The 21,860-nt window shown below is 42.2% G+C and overlaps 1 protein-coding gene across 1 annotated transcript in view; it reads left to right on the forward strand.

Moving 5' to 3' along the window:
* ZNRF3 (zinc and ring finger 3) overlaps nt 1–21,860 on the forward strand; it is a 68,238-nt gene continuing 46,378 nt past the window's right edge. Inside the window, exon 1 of the mRNA XM_056504144.1 lies at nt 1–529. Coding sequence (XP_056360119.1) covers nt 95–529 — 435 coding nt within the window. The 5' untranslated portion in view covers nt 1–94. The remainder of the gene's footprint in view (nt 530–21,860) is intronic.

Here is a 21,860-nt window from a genome sequence, read left to right on the forward strand (position 1 = left end):
GCTGCGGGCGGTGTGTGCACGGCGGGAGGGACCGAGCGGGTCAGCGCGGCGCGGAGGGCGGGGATAACCCCGTGGTGGCCGTCACGTGGAGCAGATGAAAGGGAAGCGGCTTGGCAGGGCGGAGAGGAGCCGGGGCGAGGGAAGGGGAGCGCGGCAGCGAGGAGCGGGGCGCAGCGCGGCGGGAGGGCCGCTGCCATGGGACGCTGACCGGCCCGGGAGCCCGGCCCCGGAGCTGGAGCCGCTCGGGAGAGATGCGCGGCGGCGGGGCGCCGCTTCCTCCCGCCGCGCGATGAGGGGCTGCGGGGCCGGCGCGGGGCTGCCCGTGCCGCCGCTGCCGCCGCCTCTGCTGCTGCTCGGGGTGCTGCTGGCCGCGGCGCCGGGCGCGGCGCTGGGCAAGGAGACGGCGTTCGTGGAGGTGGTGCTCTTCGAGTCCAGCCCCAGCGGCGACTACACCACCTACACCACGGGGCTGCAGGGCCGCTTCTCCCGCGCGGGGGCCACGCTGAGCGCCGAAGGCGAGATCGTGCAGGTGAGCGCGGCCGGGGGGCGCCGCCTGCCCCAAGATGGCTCCGCGGGCCCGGCACCTGCGGCACAAAGCGGGGCCGGGCCCGCCGCCCCACGTGCGCCGCGCGGCCCGGGGACGCGGTGACAGATGCGCGCCCGCGCACAAAGGCCCAGCGCCGGCCTCACCTCGCGGGGCCGCCTCGCTTTGACAGCCGGGCGCGCGGCGCGGGCGGAGCCGAGGCCGCCTCACACGCGCGGCGGCTCCGCGCCGCTCGCCCCTCCGCTGGGCGCGGGGCCGGCGGGCGGGCGGAGGCGGGGCCGCGCCGGGCGGCCCCCGCCGGTCCCGGAGCCGTGCGGGGCTGCTCCGCGCTGGGGGCGGCCGGGCCGCTCCGGGGCCCGCGCTGGAAGTGCCGAGCAGCAGCGGGGTGCTGCGCCCTCGGGCTGTGCCGGTCGCTGCCCGCTCCGCGCCCGGCGGCGCACGGAGCTGGAGCCGGTGCTGCTGCTGCGCTCGGGTCCCTCGGAGCGGGGCTTCCACCGCGTCGCGCCCGTACAGGGCTGTGCTTGACTTGCCAGAGAAATGGTTCTTGTCTTTGGCTGGACTCAACTATCTGCTCTTATTGAAACTGTTGAAGTGCTTATCTAATTCCTTTGTAGTTGCCTGTAATTGCTGACTTTATTTTTTACCTCCTTTGGCTAAGTAGAGAAAAATTACTTGAATGGTGTTTTAGTAAGTTTGGCACTGTTAAGCAAGTGCCAATAGCAATCTTTATTTCTCTTTAACAGCTGTGGGGTTGGTTTGTTTGCGTTCCATATATGTATGCATATGTACACATACATACACAGGTAACTATAAATATAAAATTTAAAATAATCTAGCTGGTAGCAAGTAGGTTCTAAAAACAACTGTTAAAGCTCTACAAACACAGATACATTATTACCAAAATAACTTTTTAAAGTAGAGAATACTGGTTATGAATGCTCTTTATTTCAAAACCGTTTCAGCTGGGATGATATCTTATAAAAGTTCTCTTGAAGGCAGAAGAGATGTGAGTACAAATTGCTGATGTAAGGTAATTTTTCAGAGAAAAGAGGGATGGACCAATTTAGTTATAATTATGACATTTAGAAGAGGTGGTACTAGTAGGGGCTGGAACTGACATGGACATTTTTTAACCTTTTAGGGCGTTTTCATTTTAAAACTTAATAGTGTCTTTGGGACCAGCAGAAGACTTTAAAGGTTCCTTTTGTGTCAGGTGTTAGTATTAACATAATACTAACTAATACAGAGCATAGGCCATTTACTGAGGTCATGCTTTCTTGGTGACTGTAAGCAAAAATGGAGAAAAAATAAACTGTTCTGTTAAGACTCAGATTTGCACAACTTGGAACAAAGTGTATTAAATAGACTTTTGCAGGCCTTATTGTTTGTAACATCACCTGTCTGCTTCCTCTTTGTGCCTGGATAGACAGCACCCCAAATAGGAAAGACTACAGCAACAGCCACATGATGTGGCAAATCTTTTACAGTCATTTATCACTCAAAATTTTATTTGCTTATTCGTCTGAACTCATGCTAGGTAACATATATTATGGACAGATTTGGGGGATTTTTTGTTTCCTGACCTGTGTATGCTGCTCCTTTTTTTCAGAGGAGAGAGCCTGACAGATACTGTTCCAGAGCTGCTAGACTGAATGCTATCAGTTGTGTTTTCACTGTTGAAGTTTTAGATTGCATACAACTTCTCTTGTCAATGTCCTGCTTCCTTTATCTCATTCTGAAAGAGAGTTTTTCAGAGCCAAAATTGCTAAAGATTTTCACTGCGTTATCTTGCCTCCCCTTTTTCAGCTAGGCTGTATTTTTGTAGAATATTTTGAATCTGCTGTTCTGGGTGATAATTTGAAGTTCACTGTGAGGTTTAGAGAAGGCTCATGAAGCTGTTGCCACTCAGAACCTGTTCAGCAGCAGCTAGTTGTACATCAGTCAGTGAAGCAAGCTCTTCTTGGCCTCAGCCCCTTTGTCAGTGCACACAGCTCTTTCAAGAATAAGATGCATTTTTCTTTAAGATGAAATATTAGAAATTCTTGAAAATCAGGCACACATTAAAGAATGGATCAAAGGAATTGTGGTTTTGGGACTACACAAAGGCTTACTTTTGTTTATGTTAATAGCATCAATTACTCATTGGTCTTGAAAGTCTGAACAAAAAAACCCCAACCTTAAGAAACAATGCACTTTCAGCTTTTGATAGGTCATACATCCACTCCTGAACTGGTTATTGGTCAGATTCCTATCCAGTAGTGGTGTGCTATTATATTGTTTCTCAAGTTATTGTGAATGAATCTTATTAGGGTCAAGTGTCTCCCCAGAATAACTCTTCAGAGAGATGAAATGTTCATATGTCTTCTTTCATGTGGCCACAGTTGTATTCAGCAAACTCATCCTTATGTTGCTGTGTCAGCTGGTCCTTAAACTGCTCGAAAGTCTGACCATTTTGGTGGTGTCTGGCATGCTGGAATATCCCATGTTTCCTGGGCCAGTATACTGGCCATTGATATGGTCGAGAGATTGGAAGTTGCAGATGTTTGGTTAGAGAGTGACTGTGAAAACCAGACTTTGCTGAAACCTCTAAAATGATATATTGCTTTGAAACAAATTATGACTGGAGAACTCCCCATGGTTGAAACTTCTCGTACCATTCAGGGCAAAAGTTCAGATGTAGTCTTGTCTCAAACTCAGTGTTACATGGCCACAGACTGACAGTGCTTGGACAGTAAAAGTCACTGATTTGACTAGCAGTGGCTTTATTGCTCAGAGTGAGATTATGTATCTTAATTCTGCTTGCAACTGGCAAGATCTTGTTCCTGTTGCTCGTTCAACTTGGTACCTAAGGTGTGGAGCATCTAATCTCATGTTTCTTGAAAAGCTGTGCTTGTGATGGAACTGCTCAGGTGAGGTGCTTGGGAAAGAGGATTGAATTTAATGCCTGTGATGTGTTAAAAACTTCAAATGATGCACATTCATGAATGTAATTTTTCTCTCAGTCTTACTTTTTTTTTTGTACTCCTGCCTTAAAGGTTCTGCTAAATACAGTAATATGGCTGGATTACTGATATGTGCAATTTTGGAGAGAAGCAGCATGGAGGAGAGATTTGAGGATATTATGTGTGTTTTTTCTTGTGCAACAAAAGTTTGTGTTTTGGTTGGTTTGTTTCTGCTTGGAAGCTGCAGCAGGGAAATGGTGAGCTTTATGTAGCAGTTGTAGATGATGTAAAAATCTCTACTTGCATGTATTTTTTTGTGCTTAAAAGGTAACTGGGGAGAACAAGCATAACTCAGTGCTTTTAAGCTCCAGGAAGAAAACACAAGTCGGACACTTCCCAACTTCTTGCATTACACTTCCCAGTAGCAAATTATTGCCCATCTTTGTCTTGTAGAAGGTGGGAAGGCTTCAGACTGGATTGCATGTCTGTGTGTTCCTTCCTTCAGTCTTCCTTCCACCCCTTACTTCAATGGCTTTGAATCTTCCCTCTGTTTTCTCAAAATGCAAAGGTTACTAAAGGTTGCAAACTGCACTGTGAGGCATTGGCAATTTTTAATGGTGTTGAAAGGAGTGACTTGCAATAACTTTACAGACACATAAGATGTCTAGCCATGATCAGAGGAGGCTGAGCCAAGGGAATGTTTCTTCCTTTGAGAGTGGAAGACAAAAATACGTATTTTTGGTTTTTTTGCTTGTTCTTTTGTGATCACGCAGGTTAAGTTTCTTCTTGCTGAGTGCCTGAAGGCCATTCAAAATGAGGAAGTGGAATTATTTGTGGCTTTGAGTCACTGTCTTATTGAATGTTTTCTTTGCTAGTTATCCTCTTAGAATATGAAGACGCCTGTGATTGGGTTTGTGTTAGTTTCCATACATTACTGTAAATCTGTGGCTTGCAGTAATGATCCTGAGGACATCAGGCACAATACATTTATCTGGGCTTCAGGTTTGCTTTGTCATAGTGTCCTTAAAGGGAGCATAATTTGCAATTTGCTTTCAAAATAAGAGATCACTTAGGCATAGACTTGCATGGTTGTTGTACCTGGACAGTCTTTGTAGAGTGTAATGCACAGGCAGCTTGCTTGCAGCATTGACTCGGGCTCCATCTCAGGACAGATTGGTCCAGCTGTTTCACAGTTTTATCCCTCTCTCTGTCCTTTTTTTTTTTTTTTTTTTTTTTTTTTAAGTTTCAATCATGTTTTATCCTGTTGTATACTGTGATGTGGGGGGTAGTTGAGTACAGCCTGTCAAGGTGTTTTGTTGAGGTTTTTATCCTCTTGTACTGTTTCGTCTTGACATTGATCACTGTCCTCACACCCTGAGCTCCAGTGCAGTCACATCAATGCTGGCTTATTTCACAAGGACTTGCCTTGTTCTCATTGGCTTCTAGCTGTGATGTTGTAAATAAGGTTGTTTATTTTTTATTAATTCAACATTGCAATATCTAAGATGTCTCTTAGAATGGTGGTGAAAAGATGTGGGAGGGGGCTGATCCAAAGATGAGGTACCAAATTCAGTGATGAGTTACTGGTTCTGGAGGAAGCTCCAGTGTCTGTGTTACTTGCACAGAGCTGCAGCAATACCAGAATACTTCTGTCAGAACCTTGTTGCAAGACTAAGGCAGACCCTTGAAAAAAAGGTGAGAGGCACAGTGTAAGAAAATGCAGTGAAAGATATTAAAGTATGGAGAAGGTACAGTGGAAAGAACAAAAAATGCTAATGTGACCCATTTAGAGGAAGAAGAATAAAGTAGGTTAAGTAAGTAAATGAAAGCAGAAAGTTCACAGCACTGCCTCAATACTCAGACTAACCAGTGCAATTTCTGTACTTCCAAGTAAAGGTGGGGAATCAAGTGGGAAAAATAGTTTGTAGGAGTTCAGGTAACTTTTCTGCATATGGCTTTATGTTTAGTTAAACTTCCTCACAGATGCTGAAGGTCTGTGCTGTTGAAAACCTTGTCTTTGGTGGCAGGATGCTGACCACTTCCTTTTCCATGTGCTCCTCTTGCTTGTTTGGGAGGTGGAAGTAGGAAAAAACCCCAGAGAGGAGTGGTGCTCAAAAACTGTTAAACATGGATCCATTTGGAGAATTTTCTTTTCATTTCTATATATTTATTTATGTTTAGACTGGATCTATGTGACTACAGTGGTTTATATATAATTACAGCCTACTTCAGAGTGTTACCAGCAGTTGTGGCCAGCCATGCCCCATGGGTGGAACTGGCACTCAGTCCCCCTGAGCACCTCACTGGTGCCACTACTGGACAGCACAGCTGCTTCTTCTGAAATGACACCAGGTGAAGTGTGTAGAGGACATAATTCAGTGTGGCAGGCTTGGAGGGAAGGAACCTCAGGCAGCTCTGCTGTGAGCAGATCTTATAGGAAAGTCTCGAGTAGTTGTATAAAACCATTGATTAGCATACATAGTAATTTTCTTCCAGTTTATACCATCTTGTGGTGGAGTGTGTATTTAAAAAGGCTCCTTTTTTTATTACAGTCTTCTAGTTCTTGTTTTGGAATTGCAAAGTGAGGCCCTTCTGAACCAAAATAGCTTTCAGAAATGGCTTTACAAAGTATGAATGTTTTCAGGAGGCCAGCATTGGACTGGTTAAGGAAAGATAAGATCTGGATGCTGTATGTTCTACCCTGTTATGTAGGTGGTACATGTATTTGCATTAATACACTTACTACATTGGAAGTACTCAATTTAGGAAGCATTAAGTGTTAACTGGTACATAGTATCTCTTGTTTTGGGCATCTGCCCTTCAGTATTCAAATATGTTCAAACCAAAGCGTGTGCCTACACAAAAAACCAGAATGAATGCAAGTTGAATGCTGGGCCTTATTTCTTGTTTCCTGGCTTAAAAGGAGGGCCCTTCACCCTCACAGAGATCAGCAAAGAAAAAATAGATTGTTATTAAACAAAGACGTGGTTTGAAATTGTTAAAACAGCAATAGAAGATTCATGTTAAGAAAAAAAGTAATTCTATTTTCTGCATTTTTCTCCACTGCTTGGCATAAACCAGAGGTGACTAGGGAAGTGTGTTCTTGTGGATACCCAATTGAGACTCCCAAAATTTGCACTTTATTGCACTTATCCCATTGGTGAAGCTGTGCTTACATTGGGTTTCAGTAGCAGTGCTCAGGAAAACAGGCCTCTGGTGGCTTCGTGTGTCCTCTACAGTGGCAGACTGCTTTCATTCATTTTTTTGAATTTCCTTTTCATGCTGCTTAGAGACTTTTGTTGTTGCACTTGGCTTTAAGATGAAGAGCCAGTTTACAAAGGTTGATTAGGTGCCTGTTATGTTCCAGACACAAGTACAACCTTAAATATGCAGCTTAATATATGCAGACTCTCTAGGCTTCCCAGACACATGTTCCTCGGTGCATTAATGTGAGGATTTTAGTTGTTTTCTAAAGCTGATGTCCAGCTTAAGCTTTCTGTTGGTTTCCTTGAGCTTAAGCTGCTTTATTTTTTTGCATAATTTTCAGTAGTAAAGCAAATGGAAGAATCAGTGAGGAGGTGACTGGCCTGAGAAGAACTAAGGGACATATTTTAGAGTCTGCAGTCATGGTTTGAGTACAACTGTTTAATTAGCTGTACAGGCATGCATGTTGCAAGTATGTGCCTCCTACCGTGAATTTATTGCATGTGCTTGGTAAGCAACTTTCAAATACTTCTGCTTGTTGTGTTTGAAAAATTGCTTTTAATTCAGAAAAGAGCCTAGTTTATGCCAAGATCTGTTTTCCTACTTTGAGCCTTTTGATGCTTGCCTGCTTTAAGAAAAATACACACAATAAAAAGTGGTTTGAGTGTGGCTGTGAAAAATCCTTCTTCTCTACTTCTTGCTTTATCCATTCCACTCTGCCCCTCCTCCCCCAAGCAGAAGAGGTTCAAACCAAACTTGCAGTTGAGTTCACCTTTGAGCTTTTAAACTGTCTACTTTGATGACACATTAAGAAATATACCTTTGAAGGACTGAATTGGAAAAGCAGAAGGTACTCTGGTTTTTTTACACTGATGGGTCAGTTTCACAATTCTGTGGTTCATGGAGAGAACTTCTTTTAAAGGCTGTAAGGTTTCTTGAATTTTATTTTATTTCCCTCACAGAAACTGCCCTCAAAGTTTTATAGACTTCTTGTTTGGGCTTGGCCAAATGGTGGCTCTCTTAATTGAGCCTTGATTGGTTTTACACTAATAACAACAGCAATAATAATAATTCCTGTTCTCATAGATAAAACATCAGTATTACATATACAGCATGCCAGTTGTGTGCACTAGTGTTTTCTGTTCCTGCTGCACAAGGTTTAACCTGTCCTTGCTGGCTTTGGAGGTTAGGATATGCAGTGTAGCAGTTGCTGCTCTTTTCTTAGCACACTGGGTTTTCTCCTAAGGCAGTCTCTAAAGGTGTGTATTATAACAAGGGAAGGTATTGGTTACCATTCCACTATTGTGTTTTTATAGGTCCAGCATACTTTCTCATACATAATTTGTATTTATTTAGAAGTCTTTTAGAGCAGATACTGTCTTGCCTGCTGTGAGAATAAGGAGTAGATGAACATTTTGGGATCTGGATGCCAAGCTGGCAGATATCCTGGATGATGTGTAGCAGGGCTGGGAGCAAGAAATGAACTCTTGAAATAGTGCCAAGGGATGCTGCTGAGTTCAGTATTTAAGAGGAGCCAAGGTCTGGAGATATCTTTTTGCTCACAGACAAGGTATCCCCAGTCTGGTAGCCAGCAGTGTTTTGCCTGCTTAAAAGATACTATCTTTTAAATCCCAAAACTGTATCTGAAGAAAAGACATTGTGGACTAGTTAATGCAAAAAAACTTCCAAAGTATGATCATATTTCGGTTTTCCACTGTTTTATTTGAGAAAGCTACTCTGCCAGAATTCCTCCTGCCCCCGTTCAGAACTGTCAGGGATAGTCTTTTTGGGTTTGCATACTGGCAATTGACAGAGTTTTTTCTACAGTGAAATAACACAGTTGTAGTTGCAGGTTGTGGTAAATTTCTCACACCGAAGCTGAATCTTCTCAAATAACAAAAATCAAATGAAGTGGTCTGCTCTGCTGTTGTCTACCACTCCTGTTGTCTTCAGGCAACTGTGGGAAGGTGATTTGAAATCTTTCTGGACAGCTTTAGTATTAAACATAGATCCCTGATGTGGAACAGTCAGCCAAAATGTATGCACATGTGTATGGGTGAGGTATGCTGTACGAACAGAATCTCTGTTTCCAAAGTCTGTGCTAGGTGTTTGTTTCAGGGGCTTGGATAGGAATGTTCCTGGAACCCAGAGACATCCCAGCCTTGGAAGAAGCTACTGTCCCTTTCAGTGAAAGGGCTGAAGTGTCCTGAAAGAGTTAAGCTCTACTTAGCTCACTCGTAAGGTATTTAATATCCTTATTAAACTCAACTGCTGGTTCACTTTTTTTCCTCTTCTTATGTTGAATAAAATTTCTTGAAGAGCTGAGCCTCTGCCTCTCAGATCAGAGGCTCACATGTTGAAGCTGGCAGTGCTAGAGGCTAGTTCCTATCTGTGTGACAGCATTTTTAATTTAACAGGACCGGCTTTGATGTTCTTGAATATTTATAGGCAGCTTCAGATCACTCCAGTATGTATTCTTTTTAACTGGAGCAGAAGTTCTTCCTCACACAACAAAATTTCTTTCCCTCTGTTTACTCTTTGGTCTCTTTTGGATTTGTAGACATCAGAGTGGTTTTATGTTACAGAAATATTGCTTAAATACTTAGAGGGGGAACCACTTGATTTCCTTTCTAGTTCCTACAGCTTGGGGGATAGTCCAGGAACTGGATCTTAGCTCCTTGTTTGAGCCTTGCTACAGACACATTGTAAAAGAGATAGATGCACTAAAATAGAATTTGGGCAAAACCCAGTTACAGTGACTCCTTCTCCATTACCTGCATAAACTCAGGTGGGTCTGCAGTGGGTCAGACCTGGAGCACTCTCAGGAGTCACAGAAGTGTTTGTCATAAACTCTCAGGAAGGAGAGGGTGGTGTGAAGAGGAACTGAAAACTTAGGATTTGGCTCTCAGTAGGAGCTGATCAGAAATTTTGGAAAAAAGCTTTAGAAGGAAGTTGCCACTCAGATCGCTTGACTTGAATGAAACTTTGAGCAGACTTGGGCAGGAGTCTTAAGAAAGATACCTGATGGATGAGCTCTCAGTCAAGTTTTAACCCATCTCAGGCTTCTTTGCCTCTGTGACTTCTCTGCTCCACTGGCATTCAGAGCTGGCACTGAGAAATGAAGGTGTGGGGTTTGGGCATATAAAATGCCACTGGCTTTGGTGTCTTAGGCCTTGTGATTTGAGCCTTTTCCTTGATGGTGCCACAGGAGGCAGCATGTGTGTCTTAAGAAAGTGTTCCCTCTGCTTTTGCTGTGGGCTCTTGTTTCCTTCCCTTCTGCTTTATCCTCCTAACCCTGTGTTGTGGATGTCATGTGGACTCCCTTATTACTGATTTCCTGACCCACAGAAACTTTGCTATGGCCAACTGGGACAGCAGAGCAATGGCATTTTTTCCTGAAACTTTTCCATGTGGATGCTGGTGGTTCAGGCAGATTCCTGTATCGTGCTCTGCTGCACTCACTGTTTGTTGTGAAGTTCTGAACACCTTGTATTACAGGAGAATCTCCTAGGTAAACTTGGAACACCATTATTGAAGTAGCAGATTTTTTAATATTATTTTGAGTGGTTTCACTTTGTAAAAAAAAAAATCTGTCTTTCAGTAATGATAAGCTGTTTTAATGCATGACCCTCAGAGAAAAAGGTCTGTGGGTTTAGGCACTTCTGCTATAGATGCACTTCTGTGTTGGTACAGCCTTTTCTAGTTCAGCCAGTGAAATCAATTCACTGCCTAGGTAATAAACAGCACTGGAAATCAACCACAGGAGGAAAGTGCTTGCTTGTCTGTTTGATATAAGCAGTTTGCTCAAAGAGTAAGACTTCTCTTACTATTGACAGTCAGCAGGGAAATAGAGACCTGCAACTTACTAATGGAGCAGTGAGAGTTTCTCAAATATGCCAGTAAGCAAAACTTTGTCATATTTAAAACTAGAGAAAGAGCTGTATGGCTGCTGGAGTGCCATTCTAGTGCTTGTGTCTAGGGATGGGTGGATGTGATAGAGACTTCATTTTTCTTTAGTTCCTGCCTCCAAACTGTTTTTAACAAAGGTAGTTTTTCCTTCTCCCTACATGCCCTAAAATATTCTTGTAAGACAGGAAAATTTATCAAGTGTGGAAGTACTCAATGCTTCTGTCTCTGGGCAGGATTTCTCCAACAACCACAAGTTGTGCTAGGGGAAGTTTAGCTTAGATATTAGTAAAAAAAATTTCACCCACAGGGTTGTAAAGCATTGGAAGAGAGTGCCTTGTGAAAGTGGTGGTGTCACGGTCTCTGGAATTGTTCAAGAAAGGTGTGGATGTGGCCTTCAAGGATATGGTTTAGTGATGAACATGGTGGTGTTGAACTTGATCCTAATAATTCTGTGATTCCCTCTGTCAAAAAGTGTGCTTTTGTCTCAGTAGGAAGTACTAGATAGTAGCATACCTCTAGTTAAATGTTACTGTAATGAGAATGTTTGCAAATCAAATTACTTTTCCATCCTTAAGTTGCACTTGGTGTGTTAGAATTCAAATTGGTGAAGCTGGGAAAATATTTGCTTCCTGTGTGAGCAATAAAACATACTGAGTGGTAAGGATATTGCTAGTGAATAATCTCATAGATAAAGGTATTTGTCAGACTAGGTATAACACTATTTAAGAAGCTGAATTATGTTTTTTTTTAGCAGTTATACTATCCAAATACTGGTGAATGTTGAAATCTTGTCATTATAAACACACATTATATATATTCCAGATAAAATGGGTTCTGCTGTTGTTAGAACAGAATACACAAACTGATGCAATCTGTTCTTATTCTTAAGACAGCAGAATTTTGTCCTAGGTCAGGACTAGTCCAGGTAGGAACCACTGAGAAAAGTAGTAGGAATCCTGAGTATGTCAAGGGAAAGTTGTGGGGCAGGGAATTTGACTTTCTTACAGCATTCTTGCCAGAAAAAAAGCTTGAACAACAAACAAGAGATGCTCAGAAGAACAAGAAAGAAGTTGAACTAGCTTTAGAAGAAAGCCATCCTAGAGCAGTTGCTGGGGTATAGCAAACTGTAAACACTGCCCAGCTGGAGAATATCCTCTAGCACTTTCTCTGCCTTTAGAGGCATGGTGGTTATGGCTACTCTGCTTTAAGGAATGGTTCATGAACTGTATGATAGAGGAATTTAATCTTGTGTCAGTATGATAATGTGGCATGTCCATGCCCAACTGCAGGCCTCCATTTCTCAGCACAGAATAGCATTTCTTAGTCTGAAAGAGAATCTCTACTTGAACTCACAGATTTTTGCTGTTTGGTCTTATGTGGAATTAGCATTACAAACTGTGCCTCTGGAAAGAGGAGTTGGTTTTATTTACCTTTCCAAGCTGAGACAGCTGCTAGAAGAATATAATTTAAAAAAAGCAAAACCAATATCTATTTAGAGATAAGGCAATTTACATAAAACTACTTTTTTTTTTGAGTAATTGCTGTCATTTTCAGTGCTTCTCCTTCACTTCTTAAGGATACAGAATACCTTTGTAAGTGTGTAGGAATCATTAAAGCAATTAAGGATGTGCTGTTTGACTGGGACTTTATGGGTAGCTGTGTTTTTTGGTTGTTTTTTTTTTTTTTTTACTGTCCATTTAGAAACTTGTCAATGAAATGTCCTTGCAGATGCTGAGGGATGACTGCTAACAGTGAATGAAGCGAATTATTGGAAGCATGAACAAAATGGGTTAGAACAAAACATATGCTCTGCTTTGCAACAGGTGAGCATATGCTGCCTAACTGAAATGCTAGAAAAGATTGCTTTGAAATCATGCATGTTTTAGGAAAATACTTACATTTTCTGATGTTGGCCTGCTCCTGTCTCTCATTAGCTGGTTTGGAATTGATCTCTGATGTTAAGACTTAGGATCAAATTTCTAGTACTGAGGCAGGTACTGGATTATTCAGTGGGTGAATAAACTTCGTTTACAGTGTTTAAAATTTGGCACTTAAGCCTGGCAGAGCAGCAGATCTCCCCTGCTGTCCTACAGGTTGCTTTTCCAAGCTCATGTTGTTGCTGTCTGGGATGGATGGAGAGGAGGTGGGGAGCACTGTGAAGGGCTGAAGGGAAATGCCAGGGTGGTGTAGAATCTTGGAATTCCCAACCCAGCCCTGCAGAATCTGTTAAAAGAATCACTAGTGCCTGAGTCATGGTTATCCTTCAGGACAATTTTATAGGTGGCACTATTTCTGTCAAGCTCTGATATTTCATGATGAAATTACTGACAGATGGGTTGCTGGCAGAGAAACTAGGGTTGGTATTTTTTATCTCAAGAGATCTTACCTTTCTTGAATAAAGCTAATTAGTAGTGCTTTGGAAATCAGTGCCCTTCTTCGGGTCAAAATTAGGGATCTGACAGAGAGAATTAAAGTGCCAATAGGCAGATCCAAAAGTTGGCTATTTAGACCAATCTCAAAGTTCCAGTGGGATTAACTTTTTTCTTGCTCTAATATTGGCCAAAAGATGGGTCATGCATGAATAGTTGTTTTAATGGGCTAGTCTGGTAGGTAATATACTACTTTTCTAGTGCATATAGCAGAATCATAAAAATTTGTCATCAACTTCATTTTATAGTACATTTTGTGATAAGAAGTGTTTGCCAACCACCTTTCCCCAGCCTATCTGCCCAAAGCCAAATCAAGTTTCTGAAATTGTAATGTGAGATTTTAAGCTTCTGCATTGGTTGATGTCTCTAGACTAAAAATGAGAAAGGTAGAGCTTCATTTTCCCCTAATTAAAAATTAGAATGATCAAAAATAGCTTTTAATGACTCTTTCAGGCTTGACACATCCCCTTGCATCAATCACTTGTGCAAAAAATATTAGTATAAAGTTAATACTACTTCCAGGAATAGTGATCTGTTATCAAATATTTTATATTCTGTCCAGTCTTCCAGTTCAGCACTGGGAAGGACTGGGCATGACAATCGACCTTGAGCACTGTATTGGACGTTCAGCCACAGGCAGTGCTGCATGACATGGAAATTCCCTGTGACACACTTTCCCTTGTAGCTGTCAATTGCTGCACCAAAGTTCTGCAAACAGCCACAGCTGTGTTTTCAGTACAGCTCAACTGAGTTCTCTCTGGTTTATCTATCTGGGAAGCCTGCTGTTGTGATTTGCCCAAGCTGTTTCCATAGTCTTTGGAAGAAAGAATTGCAATTTTGAGTCTCCTGTCCATAGGTAGAGTTTGTGCTGACTTGTCAGGCTCTGCTGCTGAGTGATGCAGCTGTTGCAATATTAGCCAGTAGTAGTGAAGTAATGCAGCACCTAGAACATTGAATATTTTGAGTGGGAATTCAAAAACCTGGGTAATGTAGAACTGGCTACAGTTATTTCTGTATATTCTGGTGGGAATTACCCACGTTTTGTAGAGACACTCAATGAAGGAGCTATTCAGGCAGCCATATGAATCATATATGTTGGGGATGCTTTTTAGCCACAGAATTGTTTGACAGGTAACTTTTCAACTTGCATTCAGATAAGAAGTTCTTATAGGCAGTAACATCAAATTTTCAAACTGTCATTCTGTTTGTCCATCTTGTGTGCTGAGAGGTCTTGTGGAAAACTATGATAATGAAATTAAAGCTTTATCACATTAAATTCTCACAATCAGTCATAATTTTACAGGTTCTCTTCAGTCCTGTTCTTACCTTTGAAACCATAGAGAGATCAGAAGAGGCAGCTCATGGGCTGGATGTTAAAGATTCCTAAAAGTTTTAGGAGAAGAACTTGAGACTGTTCCTCCATTCAGCAAAATCAGGTCTGAGGCAAAAGCACTTGGCTGTGTTTCATTGCCTTGCACACCCAAATGTGTTTAACCTGCACACGCACCAGTTTTATTGTTTGTGTTCTCCACATGTGCACCCCTGACTTTCCTAATGGTAATTCTGTCCTGCTCTCAGAGCTTTGAAATAAGTGAGTGCTGAAAAGAAAGGAGAAGAAATGAGAAATTTTAATGCCACCAGACAGAAGGCAATGTGGGAAAGCAGTTATTTACTGTGGCAAATCCCAAATCCTTATTAGCAAAATTATCATAATGGTGCTGCTGCTGTGGCAGTGCTGCAGCAGCCACTGTTTATTTTATCCTTCACAGAAAGGGACTTATCTTTATATTTACCTTTACCTTCTCCAAAGGAAGCCCTTCTCCATTCTGCAGATACAGGGTAGTATTTTACAAAGCAAGGAGTTGAATTTATCCAAGCTTTCATTCTCTGTTGGTAACAAAGGTGCAGTCACTTAAGTATCAGCTAGATGTGTGTGAGGGGAAAAAAAAATCAGAACTAAAATGGCCAAACTAAAAGTGCAGCAATGTCTTAATCTGTGTTGTAATTTGGATGAAGGATTTGTCAGCAAATCTACCAGGTTTTGAGTGTTTTAAATACAGATGTGCCCTAGTAAAGAAGGTGCAGCTTAGGTTTCAATGTAGCCTTTTACAAATACAAGTCAGACAAGCTGCTATATAAAATATAAAGTATAGAATAAAAGCATAATTTGAAAAATGGCATGGACAGCCTCACTGTAAGCAAGAGTCTTGTGTTTAATTAGTAGGCAACCTCTGTTGTTTAATAACCAAGCAGAAAGAAGCTTGGATACAGTAAATCCCAATGGTTTTTGCAGATTCTGTAATTGAAATATATGAGTACCTAGGCTTGAGTATATATGCTGATGTCAGACAAAATGAAGTGGCTTGTTTGAGATCAAAGTTCACCCATCTTCTGTTAATGTAAAGATGAGTGCCTTTCCCTGGATCTCTGTGTTGGTGGAAGGTGGAATATAAGTGTTTGTATACAATTGTGAGCCATATGGGCCTGAAACAAAATTGGGAGCCCAGGGAACAGGAGGGGAATGGTGGGCAGTGGCCCACTCACTGTGTGCCCCAAGTGGTAGGGAAATAACTGCTAAATGTGGAAACTCAAACTTTATAAGGAACTTAGGAACAAAAGTAATTAAATTAGTCCCATTTATAGTTTAAGAAAAGAACATTGAGTGTCTACAGTTGTCTCTCAACATAAAGACAGCCAGGCTATTTTCATATTTTCTGCAAAGCTTTATTTGAGGTTTCATTTGTTAGGAAGCCTGTGCTCCAGCTTCTCACTACTGTGAGAATGGGTGGGAGGCCAAGGGAAGCATTTAGTTTACTGGAGTTTACTGGATTTGTGGGATCCTTTGGCCTGACTTCAGAAGGTATTTAGACAGTTATAGCTGACTTGACATTACTGAGAAGTGAAGTCTTCTAGCTGCTTAAACAAATTCGTAATGTGTAATGGAAAGTATCTGTGTGATATTAGGAAATAATTCTTTACTTTGAGGACGGTGAGGCACTGGCACAGGTTGCCCAGAGAAGCTGTGGATGCCCCATCCAGGTTGGATGGGGCTTGGAGCAGCCTGGTCCAGTGGAAGGTGTCCCAACCATGACAGGAGATTGGAATTGAGATGAGCTTTATATTCCCTTCCAAGCCAAACCATTCTGTGATTCCGTGGCCCTCACAAACTGATTTTATGAGTTGTAATTTTTCTGACCTCTTTCTTTCCTCCAAAACAAGAGGGAGGGGAAATGGGAAGGTGACTTTTTAGTTAAGTCATGAGCACATCAGACTTAATGTTCAGGCTTCTGGTAAGTTTTTTTCCTTTACACAGAAATCCCTTGCTGAGGGCAGGGATATTGGGTACTTAAGAGTTAAATAATCTTGCTTTGGAAGCAGCTGAACAGTTTACACTCCTTGCTGGGCTGTACAAAAATACTTTTCCTTTGAAGTGCTAGGAGGAGCGGCTGAGGGTAAAACCTGGAATGGGGTTGTAGCTCACAGTTTGCAGTGGGCTTAGCTTGGAGCAGGCACTGCAACTGCAGAGGGACATGGCAGGGTTTTTTCAGTCCTACCATCACTGTCTCAGTGTGAAGGCTTTCTTTCTGAAATCCTTTAAATGCTATTTATTTCTTATAAATTTTTGGATTAGGACAGATTGCAAGAAATACAGATAAAAAAAATCCTTTCCCATAAAGACATGAGAAATACAGGGGTCCTGTTGGAAGTTCCTTGACTGCTTCTGATATGATCTGGAAGTGAAGTACACCCTGCTGCTCTGGGATGAGAAGGATTCACCTCTGCTGAGTGGTGTAAAGCAGGTCAAACTCTTGTCTGGAAGGAGCTTTCCAGAGTTGGCTAAAACCTCTGAAATCTCAAGCCTGATGTTACACCTTAGCCAGGCTGAGCTCTGGGTGTAGCAAGAGCTGACAGGACAATGACAGTAGTGGCACTTGCCCCAGCTTGGGGAAACTAAAACATGATGTTTGTAAGAAAAGGCATGTGTTAACAGTGCTGTGCAGTGGGAGGCTGTGTGTATCCTCTGCTGTGTGCCCCATGCTGCAGAGCTGTGCATGGCACTGCTGGGTCCTGCTTCTGCACAGCAAACCTTGCCATGGGCAAAACCTGGTGCACCCTGGGTCTGATACACGTGGTGTCTCCTGCCCGGACCAGCAGTGGAATTAGACAGACTAAAGTTGCTCCCTGGTTTTCTAGGGCAACACTTGGATTAATATCTCTTGTCAGTATTTGCATGCATTTTGGGGGGGGAGATGCCATTACATGAAACTGAGGAAAACAAATTTCCTTTTAGCAATACCACTAAAAGGATGATCAAAAGCAATTTCCCCATCAGCTAATGAGGGGTAACATTAAAATACCTGGCTGTATCTGCTGAAGAGATGCGATGGTAGTGCTGCAGGTCAGATCTCCAATTTCAAGTTAGAGTTATCTATAATAGTAATAATAATGATAGTGACCTTTCATCTTTACTCATTTAAGAATCAGACACTTAGCTGTTAGTAGGATCTCTGTGTTTCTTTCCTTGCTCCTCTGCCGCTCAGTCTTTAGCTTTCTACCTCTGCCTTTTTTTTTTTTTTTTTTTTTTTTTTGAACAAAAAAAGCGTCAAGAATTTAGTTGCCAAAATAGGCAGCGTTTCCCTCTAGGGTTTCTGAACGACTAACCATAAGTTGTCAGGGTCATCCACTCGAGGAGGAGGGAAAGCAGGCGCTAACAGGAGGCACAGGCAGGCTGCCCACATGTTGTTGCAGTGGCGTGTGTGCAGGCTGTGTGTTTGTGTGCCTGCTGCTCCGGGAGCACAGGGCGCACATGCCGCTCCAGTGTGTGCACAAAGCTGCTCTTGGACAGGAATGGGTGCTGCTGCCTTTTCCAAAACTGTGCAGGCAAAGCAGATATTATCAGGGCTGGCCCTGGGGCATAAAATAGAAAGATCAAAGGAAGTGGCAGCAGCACACAGAGGCTCTTCAAAGCCTGAGTAAGGGAGGATTGATAGAGAAAAGGAGAATGCTCTTGCTGATGTAATCACAGCCTGTGAGACAGGTTGGTTTTTTTTTTTTTTTTTCTTTTTCTTAATTTAAACAAAGGCACAAAGACAGTCCTTGTTTGTTTAGAGAGGTGAAGCATGTGCCACAGAGATAGAGCAGGATACCTCAGTATATAGAAGGTTTTCATGAATAGCGTGGAGCTCAAACATTTTGAAGTGACTGCAGAGTTGCAGTTTTTCTTATTTTACTTTGCTCAACTTCTGAATGTGGTATTCCCTCACTTGTGGTGTCCATGTGGAATGAAGTAGGAAAATGGCAAAGGAAGGAATGCTTGTTTTCAGGCTGCTGTCCTTATTAAAATGGAAGTTTATTTTGTTTTCTTTTGAGAATGCTGGTTAAAAATTTCTGGGATTTGTATGAAAAGAATTTAAGCACAGGCAAGGTGGAGTTGGAGGGGGAGTGATAAACCGGATCCATTGTCAAGAAGCACAGGCTTGTTCAGGCACAAGCTGTGAATGGGAAAGAAACAGTTGTTCTCCCCCTTTATCTGTGGAAAGGGGGAAGAAGAGGTGGGACTTCTCTGGAACAGATGTGCAGGGGTGGAGGGGGTTTTCAACCTTCTCTGTTACAGACCTCACTTTATATGCTGCAGCTGCAGAAGTATGTTTCTGAGCCTTCATTTTGCTTATAAAGGTTCCACTTTTATAATTCAAAGGGAGGAACCTTGTGAAATTGTGACATATAGAGCATGGTAGTCCACAGCCAAAGGTGTCCCTGTGTGGTGTATGGCAAATGACCTGAGCTAGCACTGTCTGATATCCAAAAGTTATATGAACATGTGACTCAAAGCCTGAATGAGTAAATACTACCAGAAAGGCAATGGATATCAATATCATTGATTTTACACGTGTTTGGAGCTCAGGTAGGACAAGCTTTTCTGCTCAGATGGTGAGCAAAGCCTGCATGCATTTCTTGGTAGAGACTGGAGGTCCATGGGAGGGAGAGCCCATCCCTTTGTAAGTCTTTGGGAAGCTGTTAACTCCAAAACTGAAAATCAGCTTCTCCGTTTTGCATTGTTTTACTTTTTGTTTTAGAAGAAAGACCTAATGGGGTTATCTCAGTCCTGAAATGTATTCCAGAATGCCAGAGATCAAAGTGGTTGTTTCTGCTGGCAAAATCTACAGCTTTCCTTCCCCTGTAGGCCTGAGACCATTTGCAGTGCAGTTCAGGTTAGTACACAAAACTGTGGTTCTCTAAAGTTTGAAAATCTATCATGAGGGAAGGGTGACTGCCTATATTGTTAACTTTAATGCCTTCTTCTGGGGTCAAAGCTACATTTGTAGTCTGCTGAATCAGATTATTACCTTAATAAGACAAGCAATAAGGTCCCTGCTGGAAAAGGTATTCATCCTCTTTGTTGTGGAGTATGTGGGATGATACTGGCATTCTTGTGTTGCCTCATCTGGGAATTTCTAAATTTTGCTGGTCAGCATCAAAACTTTTTCTCTTCACCCTCCTGCATCTCTCTTCTGCCATGCTGCTTCTACAGATGTGTGTGATTTGATACTTGACACTAATAAAAAGTGCTTCAATACACTTAAAATACTCTGATTTTGGTTTCTACTTAGCAAACCTTCAGGCACCAGGAAATTTGCACATCTTACAGAGCTTTGAGATGGGCTCTGACATGTACTTGTGTTACTGCTGCAGGCACTTTCCCCTCACCATACACAGAGGCTAGAGAAAAATTCTGGGATGGGAATCCTAGCAGTTACCATGGCTTTCTGCTTTAAAATATATTCTTTTTGGAAATCCCATCCAGATATATGATGGACAGACTGTTCCAGTCTGTTGTAGAAGACAGTTAATAAAGCAAAGGTTTCTCTGCCTGTAGAACAGGACAAATTGATGAGTTCTGCCAGTATGGCATCCCCATTCTTTGCTTCTAGTGAGCAAGAGAATGGAAAAAAAAGAGGTTTTAGCTGATTTCCTGTATGCTCTACTGAGTTTGTGCAGCCATTTCTGCCAGCAGTTATCTGTGGCCTTTCGATTCATGCATCCAAGTGAATTAACACAGCTGCCATGCTGAGTTAACCAAAAAACTTCCTCTGCTCCAGTGAGTCTGGCAGAAACCAGTAGCAGATATTTGTGAAGGAATGTAAGATTAGAGCAAGCATATGGTGAGAATTCTGCAGTACATGTTTCCAGGCTCTGCCAGCTTGTGGCTTAGGTCTTCCCATAAGGATCAAGTTCTGCAGGAGAGCCCTTGATGGGTTTTTCTTTCATATTTTTTTCCAGTCCATTACTTCATGTGTTGTCTAAATTTGAGAGCACACAGGGAAGATCTGTTTTGTTTTTGGGGGTTGCTGCATACTGTGACATTGTACTTTATTTCTGAAGAGCAGAGGAGCCCATGTTGCTGCATGTAGTTGCAGGAGGTGTAGAACAGCAGTTTTACTGCCATGTCTGGCAGGTACCTACTTAAATTGCTCACTAACACAATTGGAGGAAAGACAACTAAATCTCCAGAATTTTTCTCATTCTCTGACTGTTCAGTGTGAATTCTGCAGAGGTTTTTTTTTTTTGAGCTGCAGGGGGAAAAAACGTTGCCAGGAAGTAATTGTTCTTTCTGTCTCTTCCTAATTCTGTGCAGCAGCTGCCTTGTCTTTAGCTGCTATTAATGGCCAGAGCTTTGTGAACAAAGGAGCGTCAGGCTGATGTAACTTCTTCCTCTGTTAGACATTCCCTCTGAAGCCATCTTTTGTCTTGATGGCCCTATTGTAACCATTCATATACTGATGAATGAACAGGAAGCTGATGATGATAGTGAGCAGATGAGTTTGATCATGAACAGGTTTTACTCAGACTCCAGCCTGAGGGAGTATATATAGGAGCAGAGCTGTAGCACTGTCAGCTACAATGTCTGATTTGTTCATTCAGATTTTCTTTTGTGTAAGAAACTAGAAAAGGTTATTAATCTAGGAGAAAATGTGCTAACTTTCTGTAGAGAACAACATTATTACAGGTACAAATACAGTAATTCTGTCTGTGGCCTTGTCATACAAGAAGTTTACTGGAATGGCTGGTTTTGGGGTTTTTGGGGAGGGGTGGTGATTTCTTGAGCTAGAATGACTGTTTCATTTCAAGACTGATGGTAAATGCTGTACTGTTAGCTACCTGACAGAGTCAGCATGTTGTATGACAGTCAATGAAGCATCTAACCATGGCTTTTCCAGCACAGATGTTTTTCTCATGTGGCTTTTGGTGATTGTGATATATATTGCCTTTCTATAGACAGATAAACTATTCTTAAAATGCCTGATGGAATGGACTCCTGCATGTGTTTTTAAAAATAAACACCAATTCAGTGTTATTTAAATACTACAGACAAAACCAGTGGCTCCCCAGCAGTGAAGGGCAAAGATGTGCTTGTGAGTGTGGTTACTGTTTTCACAATGCCTGGCCTTTCCTGTTTATTGTTGTGATTCAGAACAGATTCCATTGACTTTGTTTTTATTTTTGCATCTGTCACGTTTTCTGCAGACCCTTCCTTTTGTTTGTATCTGGTTGAATGTGCCTTTTATGACCCTTGGTTAAAGAGATTCTTCCAAGTCACAGCTGTATGTACAGCAGGTTATCAGTGCTCATCTTGGTTCATTGTAATATTGGAGGCAGACACCAGGAAAAACAAAGAAACACCATGAAAAGCTTCTCAAATCTGTGGCTAAGATTTCTTTTCCTTCTAAAGAATAAAGTGTATTCTGGAAACCTTATCCTTATCCTTACACTGAAAATTTCATGGGATGTTGCAGTTAGTAGGAAAGATAAGAGAGCAAATTATCAGAGACC

The sequence above is a fragment of the Oenanthe melanoleuca genome, chromosome 15, assembly GCF_029582105.1.
Source record: "Oenanthe melanoleuca isolate GR-GAL-2019-014 chromosome 15, OMel1.0, whole genome shotgun sequence".
Taxonomy (NCBI): domain Eukaryota; kingdom Metazoa; phylum Chordata; class Aves; order Passeriformes; family Muscicapidae; genus Oenanthe; species Oenanthe melanoleuca.